The sequence below is a fragment of the Haliaeetus albicilla genome, chromosome 11 (assembly GCF_947461875.1).
Source record: "Haliaeetus albicilla chromosome 11, bHalAlb1.1, whole genome shotgun sequence".
NCBI classification, from domain to species: Eukaryota; Metazoa; Chordata; class Aves; order Accipitriformes; family Accipitridae; genus Haliaeetus; species Haliaeetus albicilla.
Genome location: NC_091493.1, coordinates 5,556,760 through 5,571,883, shown reverse-complemented (window position 1 = coordinate 5,571,883; position 15,124 = coordinate 5,556,760). Strand labels below are relative to the sequence as shown.

Sequence of the window (15,124 nt, the reverse complement as noted above, 5' to 3'; positions counted from 1 at the left end):
AGGTTTTTTTCAGTGTCATAACAGAAGTAGTTATTTTTCCAGGCAGGTCTGCAACTTGCCCCGTGGGGCTGGAGGTGAAGCTGTTTGTAGGAGGGGATATCTCCAAACTAGGGAAGTTCCTGGGTCATTGGGAAGAGTGTGCAGAGGTGGACACCCTGTTTCCTAGCTCAGGCACTTACAGGGAAATTGAAAGAATTATGGCTGGGATTACTTTTATAGGCAACGAGAGGCGATGAACAGCAGGAACGGAGGGGTTTAAGCCTGTCATTGGTGCTCTCATGGCATCCATAAAACACCCTTTAAAAGCAAACGCAAAGTAAATAGATCTAAGTGATAGCTGATGGGACAATTTCTAACAAGTGGGCTCACTGCAAGTAGTTTGTGCTCGAGAGAGAAAAATCTTGAGCTTTTGTGCGATGGGATTTGTGCAAGACCCAGGAACTCACGTATTTTGACGCAGCAAAGCAAAAGCGTTTAATCCTTGTTACCTGAGATGGCAGGGAGCAGGTTGGGGATGGGTTATTTAACCATTGTGTTGGAAATACTGCTGTTGGGAAATAAGGAAATAGTTTTAAAATGTGGAATTACTGTAAAGTTCAGTTAGCAAGCTGCCTGTTTTTAATCACAGGGAGAGAAGCTTTTGTGTTGTTGAGGTTTCTAGTTGCTTAATATTCCTAGTGCGCCTCCACGATGCAGTTTATGTTTTCTGGTTTTCTCAAAATATTGCTATTCAAGCTCATATCTGAAAGTTTAGCATTATTTGCAGATGGCAGCAATGGAGTAATTTTATACTACGTTAAATTTCAGAATGGTATGCAGTATTTTGCTGAAAATATGTAGCTGAATATGGTGCAAGGTAACAAAATCTTCACTTCTGCTGCTGTACTTGGTCAAGTTTGTGCTGACTGAAGTTCATGTGACTAGTGGTTAGAAACTGAGGTGAATTTTAATTTAAATGGGGAAAACCCAGTTTTTTTTCTGCTAACAACATCACAGAGAGTAATTAAAGGTCTGGTATAAAATAACATTTCAGGCTTGTAGTGAAAAGAGAGAGAAGTTCAAGGAGAAGGTGGCAATAGCATTCAAAACATGTCACAGCTTTGTGGTGAAAATATTATTTTCTTTACAGCCTCTGAAAGGTGGATAACTTGTCCACCATCCCTTTTCCTCAGTGTCTTTTTCATGATGAACAAATATCCCAGCTGGAGAAGGGGAGCACCAGCCCTGGAGCCTTGTGCCTCCCGGGCAAGGGTTGTGCCCTGGCTCTGCCTTAGTTGGGAATGTGCAAATATCTCAGTGTTGCGATTATTTCCATTTTATAGTCTCCTGCCAGGGCCATTGCTGCATAGTGGATTATAGGGCTCAGCTGTCATCAATTTTACACTATTCACAGAATAATTTATTCCATCGCTTTGCTTAGTATTGCACAGTCCAAAAATTCATCCTTTGTTTACGTGCGTGTCCTTTTGCTTAGCAGAATAAGATTACTACTAATTCTACTAATAGCATCATATAAAAAAGAAATTCTTCACATTACTCTGCTTTCATACAGACAGCCGCAGTTTTGCTTTTCCTTTGTATTTCTATTTTTTGTGCCATCATTTCAGAGTACATTTTAAGTGTGCGTATCAAAAGGCCCAGTGAGCAGCTATGAGCTTCAGTAGCAAAATAAATTCAAGACATGCACTTGAACTGACTTGTATATGAGAGAAGTAAAAATATATGACAAAGCCCCTTCTGTAAAAGCTACGAAGCAGCTCTGAAAACCACTGGTGTCATCCTCCTTTTGGAAACTACAGAGCCAAGTGTATGGAGAGGCTGCTTTACAGATCCAGTTGTGTGATACTTCCCAGGGGTGGCTGCATTAGAAGGAAAGATCCGGGAAACGTGAATGGGACCCTGGGGATCCCATTAGCTCCTGCAGCAAACTGTCCGTTGGAGCTGTAATGAGTTTTTATGCATACCAGGGCTGAGAAAGTTAGCACAAGGATATTCTGGTACTTGTTACATAATGAAAAAAAACCCCACTCATCTATTCCATACTGTGTGCCGCTTTAATTAGGCTTTTCAATCAATGAAAAGCATCTTGCCAGAAGGGTGTCCCTGGTCAATAAGTTACACCTCGTGAAGGCATATATGGCACTTTTCTCGTTCTTATTGTTGTTATTCATGAATTAAAGCACCCCGCAGTGCAGAATTATAAGTGAGAGTGTCTGGCTGTGTAAATGGATTTCCACATGGCTTCATGCTGATCTATCTGGTTGAATAAGCTTTATGGGAAGTTGGCCATAGGAGCTACTTTTGTAGCTAAATAGTCAAGTAGCACCTAGAGTTAGGGGGAAAAAACCCCAACAAAACAGTAAAATAATGGTTTGTTACTTTTTAGAAAGTATCATTAATTTTGCTGTATGTGAACAGCTCTTTAAAAAACTGTCTTCCTTACAAAACCATTCTTGATAACTCAGAGTGGAAAATGGATCTCTTGGACCTGTATGGTGTTGTCCTTTAGAAAAAAACCAGTCCGTGAAGCTGAAATTCCTCCTCATTTTAGGTCTTTTGTGGAGATCTGTTGTGAGGCTCAGTGAGAGACCCTGGAGTAAGGGTGGAGGAGAGGACCTCATCACTTTGTGGCTTGCTGGGAAGTTAAACATTTAAATCATCTTTTTCCCTTTTTTCCATGACTGCTGGAAGTCTGGTGATCACTCTGTAGAAAGAAGAGGATAACTTCCACCTGATTTTAGGTGTTAGCACTACCTTGGGTGGTAATGGAGCAATGAAAGAGCCAATGCTTATTTTTGAGGTGAAGAGATGAGCACGTCTACCAGAGAGTAGGTGAATTCAGGAGAACTGAAGTCTTAGCAAAGTTTTCTACCAGCAGCAGCAGAGACACTTTCCTCTCTTCTTTTCCAGTGATATCAGTATATAGTGCTTTAGAGCTTTCACAAATGCTGGCAGGCATAATTATTGCTTATAAAGTACTTCAGATTTCTTTTTAGAAAAGGCATTACCTGTGCACTTCTTTTATTATTTTAACAAGCAGACATTATCCTGCAGCCCTGTATCCTTAAAGTGATATTTTCTTTCAAATAGAGTATAAAATCTTTTTCATATTTTCCAGTCATTCCTAAAATACTCAGCCCCATTACAATTTTCAAGCATATGCCTCTTTAGGATATCAACCGCTGGCTTTAATCATTCATTTAAACCTTTAACGCATACGAATTATCAAACTAGTTCTAAACTTGTGCAGATCATCTTAAAAATTAACCCCAAGTTCTGCCCTGAAGGTTTGTGGTTTTGTGCCCGCTCATTGTATTTATTTTTTTACTGACTAGCCAAGCCACTGTACTTCCCAAGATCATTTTTTAGGGTGAACGTGAAAACGTGTATATTTTTCAAATGAGAAGTATGAAAGAGGTTCTTTCAACAGAGGAACTGTCAAAGGGATGCTTGTCCAGCCTTGGTGGCTTCAAGAAATGGAACAACATGAGGGACGTATTTGTACTGTCTTTAGATCCTTCCATAAGGCTCTTGATAGTGTTCGTGGTCAGACCCCAGGAGCCACAGGTATTGCCACCTGGGATTTTCCACTGCTTTTAGGCCCTTTTCTCTTTTTGCCCTAGTACCACAAAGTCACATGCAATTCTTCTGGCCCATTTTTGTTTGCTAGCAGCAGAGCGATTCCTCCCGTCCCAAAATACAGACCCCTGGTGCCGGCCCACCTGTATTGCAGGAGACTGGTTTCCACGTTGGGGAGTCTCTCTGAGATGCCTCATCTCTTTATTACTATTTTTTCTGTTGCTTTTTTAATCATCCCCCAAGCTGGCTTCTTCATTTATCAACGCCTTCCCTTCCAAATTAGGGCAGTATTAAGATACCTCCGTTAATTGGGTACATTCAGTTTTCTTGTTCTTGGGGCTCCTTTAGGCAATGAGCTAGAACTGATTTGTAGGTCTCTTGAAAATGTGAATGTATTACTTTGCTCATTACTCTTAGACACAAGGTTTCTTGGTAAAGCTTTTATGACCTTGGCATGCCAATGAGGTGATGTGTCCCTAGCTGAATCTCACACCCCCATGAGAGGTTTGGGTTGTTTTCTGCTATTCCTTTTGCAAATAGTTGGAGACATTTTACTTCAATCCCTCTTGTGTTCATTGCATTAAATTAGTTGTTTGAGCAACTAAATTTCAGGCTTCTGACCTGTATTAGACCCTTGTTTGTTTTCCATTAATCTCCCCTAATGCACATCACTCTCCCATCACACTTAAAATGATACTTGAAAGTATTTTTTGTGGCTTTCAAATAGCTGTGAATAGATTCTTCCTAAACTGCTTTAAGGAACTGTTTCAGCTTTCATCTTTTCTATGGATGTTGAATACTATAATGAATACAATTTCATAAGTAGTTTGTGAGCTCTTGCTCATACAAGGTAAGTTTAATTAAAAACCTAGGAAAACTGTATCATAGGAATGTCAGAAGTGTAGAACTGCATTTATACAGAAGGGATGAATAGGGGTTGACATAATAAAGGTTATGTAAAATAGCAGTTAGCTTAAAAAGAGCGTATTAGGACATCTAATTAGCAGTTTTTGTAGTACGGATGATGTGGATGTTTTGAAATCCAAGAAAAAAACCTGATACAATTAAAGACTTTCATAATGCTTAATTAATCCTTGTCACAACTTCTCATTAAGGCCAAGAAGTTAAGAGTCTTCAGAAGAGGACTGAGGTATTTGGGGGGGGCAATAGGAAGATTGGGAATGATGTTAGATAAAACCAAATGACAATATATACCCTCAGCCAAACACTATGGGCCTTAAATTAATAAAAACACCCAGGCTGGGGTTATTCCAGAATAATTTATTAGGAAACATGTAGTTTTCTTTGAAACGTTGGGTGAAGGTGGTTGTTAGGGCAGAAGGTTGGAGTACTTGGTTTACTCTTCCAGCAAGAAATGTCCTGGGATCCTACATAGTATCTAATACAGATTATTGTACTCAGCACTGGCTGGTAGATGTTGTCAGATCTCAAGTGTAGGGGTATTTTAGGTTGTAAGCCGTTATGATGGAGGAGTAAGGATGAAATCCTCTCCATTGAAGTCAATCAGTGTTTGGCTTGAAGCTTTACAAGGGCATCGAGGCTCGCACGAGTCGGCTAAACTCTGGTTGCCATTTCTTTATACATATTCATTCCTTTCCTGCTGCAATACAGGATTTTCACGGGAGGGATTGCCCACAGGAAAAGGATCGAAGAGGCAAAACCTCGCTGGGGTAGACATGGGAGGAGCTTGGGGTAGGACCAGCTCTTCCTCTGAATCACAAGTATAAAGGGTGGTGACAGCCAGCCCATAGCACAGATGGGAAAGGTGTCCCTTCAGTGTTCTTCAGATACCAAGTGCATCCCTTCCTTCAAAGACTAATAACAGCATTATATGGGCAATGGGATGAATTGATCCTTTTTTAATTTTTATTTCAAGTAGACCATTTTGTTGACTCTGCAGAGCCCAGTCACTTCGGTGGGAGAAGGAGTCAGCCCACGTTCTCCAGCATAACCTACCAAAACCACAGTAAAACCAATAGTGAATTCTGTTAATTATAATTAAATATCAACAGTGTTATTCTATTTACTGGTTTCTTACTAAAGATGAACAGAAAGTGTGGTGGTCGTAATTTCCACTGAGTCATTTCTACAGTACACCTGCAGTGTTTCATTTTGTTTGCCCCAGTTATTCCTAGATGTCTTCATCGCTAATGCTACTACCCCTAAAATTTGGTTCACTGACTTTTTAATACTAGAGTTGATTTTATTCTGGTGGAAAAGAACAGTTTGTTAATAACAATTTCCATCAGTTTCTTTTCTTAGTCATACCTGATCTTATCCAGGCGTGTTTCATTCTTACGCAGAGTGTATACAGTTCCATGGGATATCCGGGGTCATCATAATTAATTGTAGTGAAAGCAGAGCTATCTGGAGAACTTTCACTGAGTCATGTCCTTCCTGCATTGTTTCCACCTCACATAGCCTGAATATATTATTGGTCACCACTGAGACCGGTGCTTAAACAGCAACCAAAACCAGTTCTTTAAAAAGTAATACAATTCTGAGACTTGCCCATTAATCTGTTTTTGAATGTTTTATCCATTTAGTATTAAAAAATGTCCAGTTTTGTAAGTCTGCAGCAATCTTGATTCCAAAATGGGATTCAGGACCTGCTTGTACTTTAAGTACTATGAAAGTGCAAACGGTGTGTGGTTTTCAAAAGAAAAAGGGACTTACCTCTTGTGCAAAGCAAAAATTATCTTACCCGTATCTACACCACGTGTAGGTGAGCATCTAGTGTCACCGGCCAGGAGGCTCAGGAGATGAGTTAGAGGTGACATGCATGGGTGCAGCATCCTCCTGTGAGGTGTCTCACAATTGCTAGTTCTCTTTAATGACAAATAATCTCAGATACACATGCAAGAACGTATCTTGCTGTGAACACTGGGGTGCAGTTTTGCCAAAGTGTTGAGGATTTCCTTGCCTCCCCTCCTCAGTGTAGGCGCTGGGATGGCATCTGGTGCCAAGGGGGAAAGACTGGGGTGGGTTGAGCATGGTGTTAAGTGCACCCTTCCGTGGCAAAACAGAGGCTCTTTTTTATTGAAAGATCATGCAAATCCAAATAAGAAATAAAATTTATTTATGGCCTGAAAAGAGCTCAAGTATTGAAGCAGTTGTTGCCTTTGAATAGCAGTTACCTTCAGTCCTCCACATGAGCAATACAGCCCAGGGACTTCTGCGCAATGGGGTTTTGTAATGCATGTAATATGAATGTTTTTGATGTCAGAATTCAAGTTAGTCAAGCTCAGGGAGGGAGATGGGAATAAAAAAAGTAAAAGATCACAGTAAAGATGAAATCTGGCTCTACGTACTTCAGGTCACAGTAATATGCTGATAATTTCAGGCACTCATAAAAGTGCATATTTGACCTCTGCTTTAAAGACCATTACCAAATGGGTAGTCCACAAAGAGGTAGAGAGAAATGATATAACCTCATCCTGCACCTATGCCACAGTACAGACTTGCCACTGTGCGGACAAAAAATCCCCCCATTTGTAGCCCAGTACCACATGAAAGACCATGGCTGGAGTGTCCTGCTGCCATCCTGACACCGTACCCCAAAAATAAACTGGACAGTATGAAGCACTGCTGTAATGCTGGCATTGAGCATCCTTCCACACCAAGCCCTGGGCATCCAAAATCATCCCGTTCTCCATTATTAGGATTAGTTCTAGGCCCACTAGAAGCTTTTTCCCTTTTTTTTTTCCTTCTTAATTCTCCTTATTTCCTGTCCTGCACTCTGTGTGTCAGGAAAAGCCACAGCTCTGGCCTGAGAATGCAATAAAAATATTAATATTTTCTCCTACTTCTGTGGGTATGTTTTCATTTTTTATTATGAAACATTATTTTTAACAAACTGTCCCATTTAGGAACACGTAGATATAAACCATACTGGGAGAAAAAGCATAGTTAAATGTTTGTCTCTGCTTGAATGCAGTGTCATTCCTTAGCCGAATGTAAAATTACTCCTTTGCACTGTATGAGGTGACAAAATCCCCCTAGGGAGTTACGGGAAAGGACCTATTGAGAAAACGGATAGCGTTGGGATGAAGCCATCGTTACACCGGTGCCATCGTTGTTCGAAACTTAAAACATCTGAGAACAGAGAAATTCATTCTTGCTCCAACCGTTAAATACATCCCCTCTGCATTGCTCCATGCCATATCCCAAACAGAGTCTGCTGGGGCCTCATGCATGATTCATGGTGTGTCTGGTGGGGTAAAACAATTCAATGTGCTCCTTCTGTTTAGTTAAATGTGCTTTTCATCATCATTATATACGATACACATGACAAAACACAAGTAACTGGAAATGACTGTGTTCTCCTCAACAGTAATTTGCACAATAATCCCTGCAAGATCAAACCCAAGTGGAAGGATGGTTCAATTTGAGTGGAAATTTTACATATCATGGCTTCCAGAAAGGCCCTAAGGACATGAAAATGCCGCTGTTTTTTTGCCTGAGGCTTTCCTGGGCAGATAAACAGTTATTTGAATAAAATAGCCTAAAAGCAAAAGTGAGGTGATGAATTTTGGCTTACAGTGCAAGGTAATGAAAAGTTTCAGGTCCAATAATGCTGCCAGTGAGCGCTTGAGCTGAGGATGATTCACTCGGTGATCCTTGAAAAACTTGGAAAGGCTTCACTGGGCACGTAAAAACTTGGAAAGGTGCTAAAGGATTGCAGGGCTGTATGAGTATTGCATTTCATTTTGAAATAATACACCTTTCTGGGCACTATTCTGGTGGTTGCTCTGATTTTAAGGATTTAAAGCATCTTTGAATGTCTTAGTGATACAGCTTTGCTGCCCTGGCTGTGGTTAAAAGGACCATTTGTGATTGACCTGGCTTTGAAGAAAAGCAACCCGTGCTTAAAATCTGTGTTGGGAAGATGGTTTTCCAATAATGCTATGCAAAATGATGCTTGATTTTCAGGTGCGACTTAGCAGCTGTACCTGAAGGATGTCCCCAGCTATAATAACATAGAATATATAATATTATATTACACATATAAATAATACTTAGTTGCTCTTTTGTAAACACTTTTTTTTCACTTACAACTTTGCAGTTTCCCCCTCCTATTTCACTGCCTTTGCATGTGATGCTGAGAAAAGGAGTAGCTTGGGTCTGAGCCTGAAGTTCAGGATTTTCAGCTGCTGGGTCCACAAGAAGAAAAGAAGCAAAAGAGCAAAAGTTTTGTCCTTCAGCAGGCTGGGGACATGATGACATGTATAAAAAATTAAGAGAATTAAGCCTTGGAGAGGATCAATAATGCATAGTCCCTATTATTTAGTGCAATAAATGGAGAAAATCTGAATTCTTTCTCTAATCTTTATGGAAATACGTCTTCTACCCCTACTGACACCAAAATAATACTGCATAACTGATAGCAGTATATACAGTAAAGACTAGATAAATAAAAACTGCAGTTTATAACACGGTGCTATGAAGGAGACATATCAAAGCCAAAATGTTGCAAATGTCTTTTAAGAGTGCAGAGCTGACCAGGAGAAAGGCAGCTTTCTGGCCTTCCTCTCCTTGGCGCCGTGTCCTGTGCCCATCTCCTGTCCCCGGCATCCCTGTGGCTCCGACACGGTGGTGCAAAGCACCGGGGTGGCCCTGCGGGGACTGTGGCTGCATGGGCCAGTGGTAAAATCCCAGCTAAAGACTGGCTGCGACCTAAAAATCTGCATTTAGTTTTCCTCCTTTGCGTCACCCTGAAGTTGTGCCCTGCCTTGGACAGGGGGAGGACACTCAGAGAGGGTCTGAGCTGTTGAATCCATCAGGTTTGTGCTGCATCATGAAGGATATGCACATATGATCCTTGGCAACCAGAGAATATACTTTATTTTGCCTTGCTTTATGTTCACAGACCTCCCGTGCACAAGTAAGCCAGTGGACATGGATAAACCAGCCAGGATGTAGCCCAAGCTTTGGGCTCTGTCGGGGACGCTATATCCCTGGGGACGTATTTTCACCTGTTTAAAATGAGATATATATTCATAGCTTGCCTGGGTAAATGAATAAGAAGAAAACTTCTTTTGGAAAAACTTCTTTTTGGAAAAGAAGTTTGAAATTGTTTATTGAAATTGTTTATTTGCTTAAATCTGTGCTTTTCGTGTAGAGAGGGGTCTAACTCTGAAACAATTGAAATAATTTCAGTCAACTTGTTATCAAAAGTTCAATATTGACCACAATGAACACTTAAAATTTAAACTTTACTGATAGTATCTCCACGCCCATCTAGTTTTGACCCATGAAATCCCAATTCTTTTGCTTCAGCTCTCATTGCTCTTCCCTGTTTATCCAGGAGCATTTTGCTTTTGTTTCAGCCCTCGCACCGCATCACTTTTATCTGGAGTTTTGGATTCAGACGAATCTGTTTCTTAAAGGAAATCTTGCAGGAAAGCATAAGAAGCTGTGCCTTTGCTGAGGTTGATTCAACCACTCAGTGCTTTAATTGTGTTTTTTCTAATTATCTAGCACCTTTGTTAGGAGCTCATACCGAATCCTTGTTTTGATGGGATTGCTCATCTCTAACACACAATTAAAATATTCTGCGGTGACTGCAGACTGCCCAGCATCGTCTGATACCCTCACCTGGAGAGCTGTGGCTCCTAAAAATGCAGTGGTGATACCATATAAACAGTCATTTAGAGGTCCCAGTACTGGGCATCCCTATTGGTGTCTCAGAGTGAAGGAGGAGTGTTTATGACAAATAAATATTTTATAATATACCTTAGTTTGTGAGCATGCATATTGCTGCCTTATACATTGCAACTTTTTTTGTGTGCCAGCCAAAATCTTGGTGACTTCTAGGATGATCAGTGATTGGGTTATGTGCTGTTACAAAGATAAAATGAAACCCCAGCTATAACATTTTAGTATGAAAAAGTATAAAAGAGGCAATAAACTTTAATTGTAGAGTAACTCCAGTGGAGCTGCTTTGATTGCATTATAATATTTTATATTATTGAGTAGACTTAGGAAACTCCCATCACAGATACATGTACACACATCTGTTTTCATAATGTTATTTATCGTATTCCTTTATGTTTGTAGTTCTTGCAGTCAGAGAGTAAGATATTCTCCTGAAATCGTGCTTCACAGAAAATTTTACTTCCAACATCCAACACACGCTCTTTGCAGAGGGACGGACAAGAAAATCTGTGTCACCTCTGTCTGTATCTGTTATGACTTGGTTATTCACAGCAGAATTGACTTTGTGGTATACATCCCATATACAATTTTTTCATCTCAGGGCACTCATAAATATATTTCTTTTAAGTTGTTAATGTTGTCAAATCTTACAGAATTCCTACTGTTCCTTCAGTAACCTTCTAACACATTTACAGGAGATTTTAAGCATCACAGGAGATGAAGCTCACACCTGATTATAAGGGTCATATTGACATTTAAAGCTCTACTGTGATTAGCCATTATTAAAACATCTGTTTATCATTAGGCAGGATAAATGTGAATATAAAGTATAAGTAGTGATTATAATTAGCAGTGCAGAAGTGCATTGTCTGCACTTAACTTTTCCTGCGCTGCATGGTCCTTGTTAGTTCAGTTAGTTATTACATACCTGTATGTATAATTGGAGGATATATAAAAAACCCCCATATAATAAAATATATATTTTTTATAATTATATTACATATACTACATATAAAATTATAAATAAGTATATATGTAAGTATGTGTATGTATGAAATTTTATATATATATTCACATATATATATAGTTGTACGTATATATACCTTGGGTTACTAGGGGCTACTTTCAGGGGAATGTGACTTGTTCTAGGCTTGTCAAGTAAACCTCTGGACCTGTGCTCCCGTGAAGATTGCCAGCTGCGGAGATTTGTTTTAACAGAACAATTCCTAGTAGCAATAAATGGATCTTCATTTTGCCCAAGAGGTACTAAATTCCATCTGCCATTTACCTAAGTGCATTAGGAGACCAAGTGAGAACATGCCTAGCACAGGCCATGCAGCAGCAACTCTTTCTGGTCTTTGGGGATTGATATCAAACATGATGTAGTGCTTCATAAATCATCTGGGGATCAGAGGAGAATGAGTAAATGTTTGCCACTTATCTGGCTCCATGGTACCCCTGTGGACCTCAGAGGTAGGTGTATCTTTGCAGCTGTATCTGAACCCGTTGCAGGAAGGAAAATGCACTGAGTAGCTTCATCATTCACTATGTGCATGAAAAATAAGAGTTAGCCGATTGCCATCAGTCACTGATTTAAGGCGTAATGATGTATAGCCTATAAATGCATCCGACGGGCCACGGGTAGGGACTCTGCTGTTCAGAGGCCGTGCTCTTGAGCACTGTGACGGACCCTAACAGGGATTTGGTGCCAGGTGCCAATCGAACGTGTCCATTAAGGAGCAGCTGTCCAGGACTGAGACCGGGATGAAACCTTCACTTCTCAGAGCTACTTGTTTGCATAAGATGATGAATCCATTAAAATACATTGGTAAGCAGCAGCAGACAGAAATTGATAGGAAGGCTGCTCCATCTTTCAGAATTACATGAGACAATAGAAAAAAAAGGTGAATTGAAGTATGTGCTATCTTCTGAGCTTACTCAGCTAGTGGCATCACCTTAACAGTCATGTCTTTGCTACAAAGACTCTGTGAAAGAAATAGAGGTGAAAACTTGAATTTTACTCTAAAGGATGGCCATACTTTGGAACTGATGAACTAATAAGATGTGTTTATGGTATGCATTCATTATAGGGCACTGGGATGCTGTTGGATATTTTAGTCCAAGCAAACAAACAAACAAAACCAACCTGTATTTCATTCATTTATTTTCACATTCTCTACATGTTTTTTTAAAATACTGAATTACCAGTGGTTTTGCTATTCATGACTAAGCAAGTTGCCTTTTTACCTTGTGTGACAATCGTACATCACACTGAATACAAACCACCCTGAAATGGCCAGGTTGGCTAAAATCACCTACATTTGTTCACCTAGATAGAAAACACCTACTTTACAAGATAGTATTTTCCTCATCTTAGTGAGTTTACTGGGATTTTTCTGAGTTTTTATTGACTTGATACCAATTCTCCTCCTCATCAGGCATTACAGCAGGAGACTGTCCTTTTCAGTGAGTCGCACCCCCCCCCCCCTTTATTAATATTAATTTCTTCCTCTAGGATAGAGCTCATCTAGAAATCAACTAAACCCCCTATTTTGCAGAAGACAGTAAAAAAGCAGAAAAACAGAGATCCCATTCATATTAATTGTCTCTTCCACTCTGAAGAGAGCGAAAGACTAATTTTTTTTTACAAAAATCTCTCATACTATAGCTATAGGTCATTCTTTCCCATCAGTTTGGTTATAAAACTAAAAAATGCTCAAAAAGGAATTTCCCTCTTGAAAATGAAAAGAGGCTTTAAACGATGTGATGCATTCACCTAGTTCTGCGATTTGAGAAGAAAAATTTGAATTTGCACTTTGAAGGTTTTACATCCTGCAAATGCAGTTAGGGATAAAAACCTAATCATTAACCAGGGTGTCTGTGAACTAAAGGAGCAGCAAATAAAAGCAAAGTCATTTCTCAGATTTTTATTTACAAGAATATTTGTAAATATTTTGTTGAAAGTCATTTTGCTCATTTCTGTTTCCTGTAGTGAAATGGGATCTGGGGATGAAATTTATTGCAATTACTCTCTGGAAAAAAAAATTAATACAAGTGCAGAGGTCTTTGGAGTAGTTTTGTTTAATTAAACTGTTTCTCTAAGGAGAAACTCTATTATAAACTGTATGTATGCAAGCATTACAGTTAATGCTAATGTCTAAGCCACATCTGAGATGAAAATCTGGACCATTTGGGGTTCTGCGCATCCAATTCACATGATCCTGTTTTCTTTGAGCATCTGTACTTTATGCAATGGTAATCTGTTATGCTCGTTTTTACAACGGGACTTTGCTTCTGAAGTATATAATATAGCGTATGGTGTGTAACATTGAAGTCTTGGAATTTATCAGAGACCTGAAAACTAAAGTTGGAAAAAAATTACTCAAAAGCTCCAGAATCAGGAGGTGTTCAATTATTAGGATATAGCAGGAATTGGTTCTGGAAAATCTCTTGAGGTCAAGGAGAAATTTGTCTTCTACTTTGGGAGTAGGATGAAACCTTAATGAATTTTGCTGTCTCGGAAACAGGATAATGCACAAAAAATTTCCCCAAATCACTCGGTGTCATAGGCAATGTTATGTGCCAGGTTATGATGAACTGACCCGCTATATCTTGCTTGCTTTCAGCCTGCATTGATTTTTTGTCATCGCACAGTTGCTTTTAGGTGATCTTTTCAAAAGCCCATGTATGACAGCTAAAACTGAGGGTATTTCAGATCATTTCAGTGCATGCTCAGTCCATTGTCCAGCGGATGAGTTTTATGTTACTGTTTTGAAGTGTGTACCCATTTTCATGCTTTCTCATGAATGAATTCATTTTCCTCTGCAGTTCACAACAGGTTTTTCAAATTTTGACATTTTGCTAATTACATTTTCCCCTTGTCTTGTTTTTTCCAGCTCTCGTAAATGTGAAACTTTGGGCTATTGATCGGCAATGTTTTCAAACAATAATGATGAGGACAGGCCTCATCAAGCATACTGAGTATATGGAATTTTTAAAAAGGTATGACACTTGTTTACTTTATCAAAAAATACAGTGAAACTGCCGTCCTCATCTTTTGACTTTTTTGTGAGTGCAGTATTTGATTTGTTTCCTTCTCATCTGTTTTTTTTTTTTATTTGCTGTTTAACCATCTGTAAGCTATATCCTCCAACCAAAAGGAGGGTGAGCCCCAAGAGGAGTCTTGTTGCAGTTTAGTTTCATTCCCATTGTGAGTTATTCATTGGCAAAGAGTCACACAGCCGAGGTGTAAGAGAATAAGCTTTAACATGAGTCATTCAAAGCATACCTTATTAAAGAAAATACCCATTAAAAAAAAAACAAAAAACCCCGCCACCCTCCCTAGGGAAAAATCTGATTTGTAAACTGTTGTAGAAAGAAGCAAAGTGTGTTCTTGTGCTTCTAGAGGTAAAATGCAAGTTTCTAGAGAAGGAAAAACTGTAGGTTGCAATAAAATACGGGTTAGAGGAGTAACAAGGAAGACATAAAGCCAAGTCTTTCACTCCTGAAATTTGTCTCTCTCAAACTTTCCTTTGGTTTGTTCTGCCATCTGAAACTGGAACAAATGGTCCTTACCAAAGCCATGTCTAGTATCCCAATAATTCAAGTGTGCCACAGCAGTGAGGAACAGGCTATGTTTCATGTCAGCAAAACAATATCAAATAGATGCATAATGTCACTGAATCCTAGAGAAAAAAAATTACCCAAGCCAATGTGACGCTGTAAGTAATCCCATCATTATGAAGGCTTCACTACAACAGGCTTGTCCCAGCTCACAGTATTCCCCAGTGTATCATTTCCCCCCAGAACCGACAACCCCTTGCTGTGCAGAAGCAGTGCAAGGGGTAAAATTATACCCGAGAGATGA

General features: G+C 39.5%; 1 protein-coding gene across 2 annotated transcripts in view; it reads left to right on the top strand.

Moving 5' to 3' along the window:
- The window catches only part of PRKG1 (protein kinase cGMP-dependent 1), a 521,708-nt gene that overhangs the window by 308,897 nt on the left and 197,687 nt on the right, over positions 1-15,124 (top strand). For both annotated transcript variants that reach the window (XM_069795904.1, XM_069795903.1), the window contains exon 4: positions 14,154-14,259. In XM_069795904.1, coding sequence (XP_069652005.1) covers positions 14,154-14,259 — 106 coding nt within the window. The remainder of the gene's footprint in view (positions 1-14,153; positions 14,260-15,124) is intronic.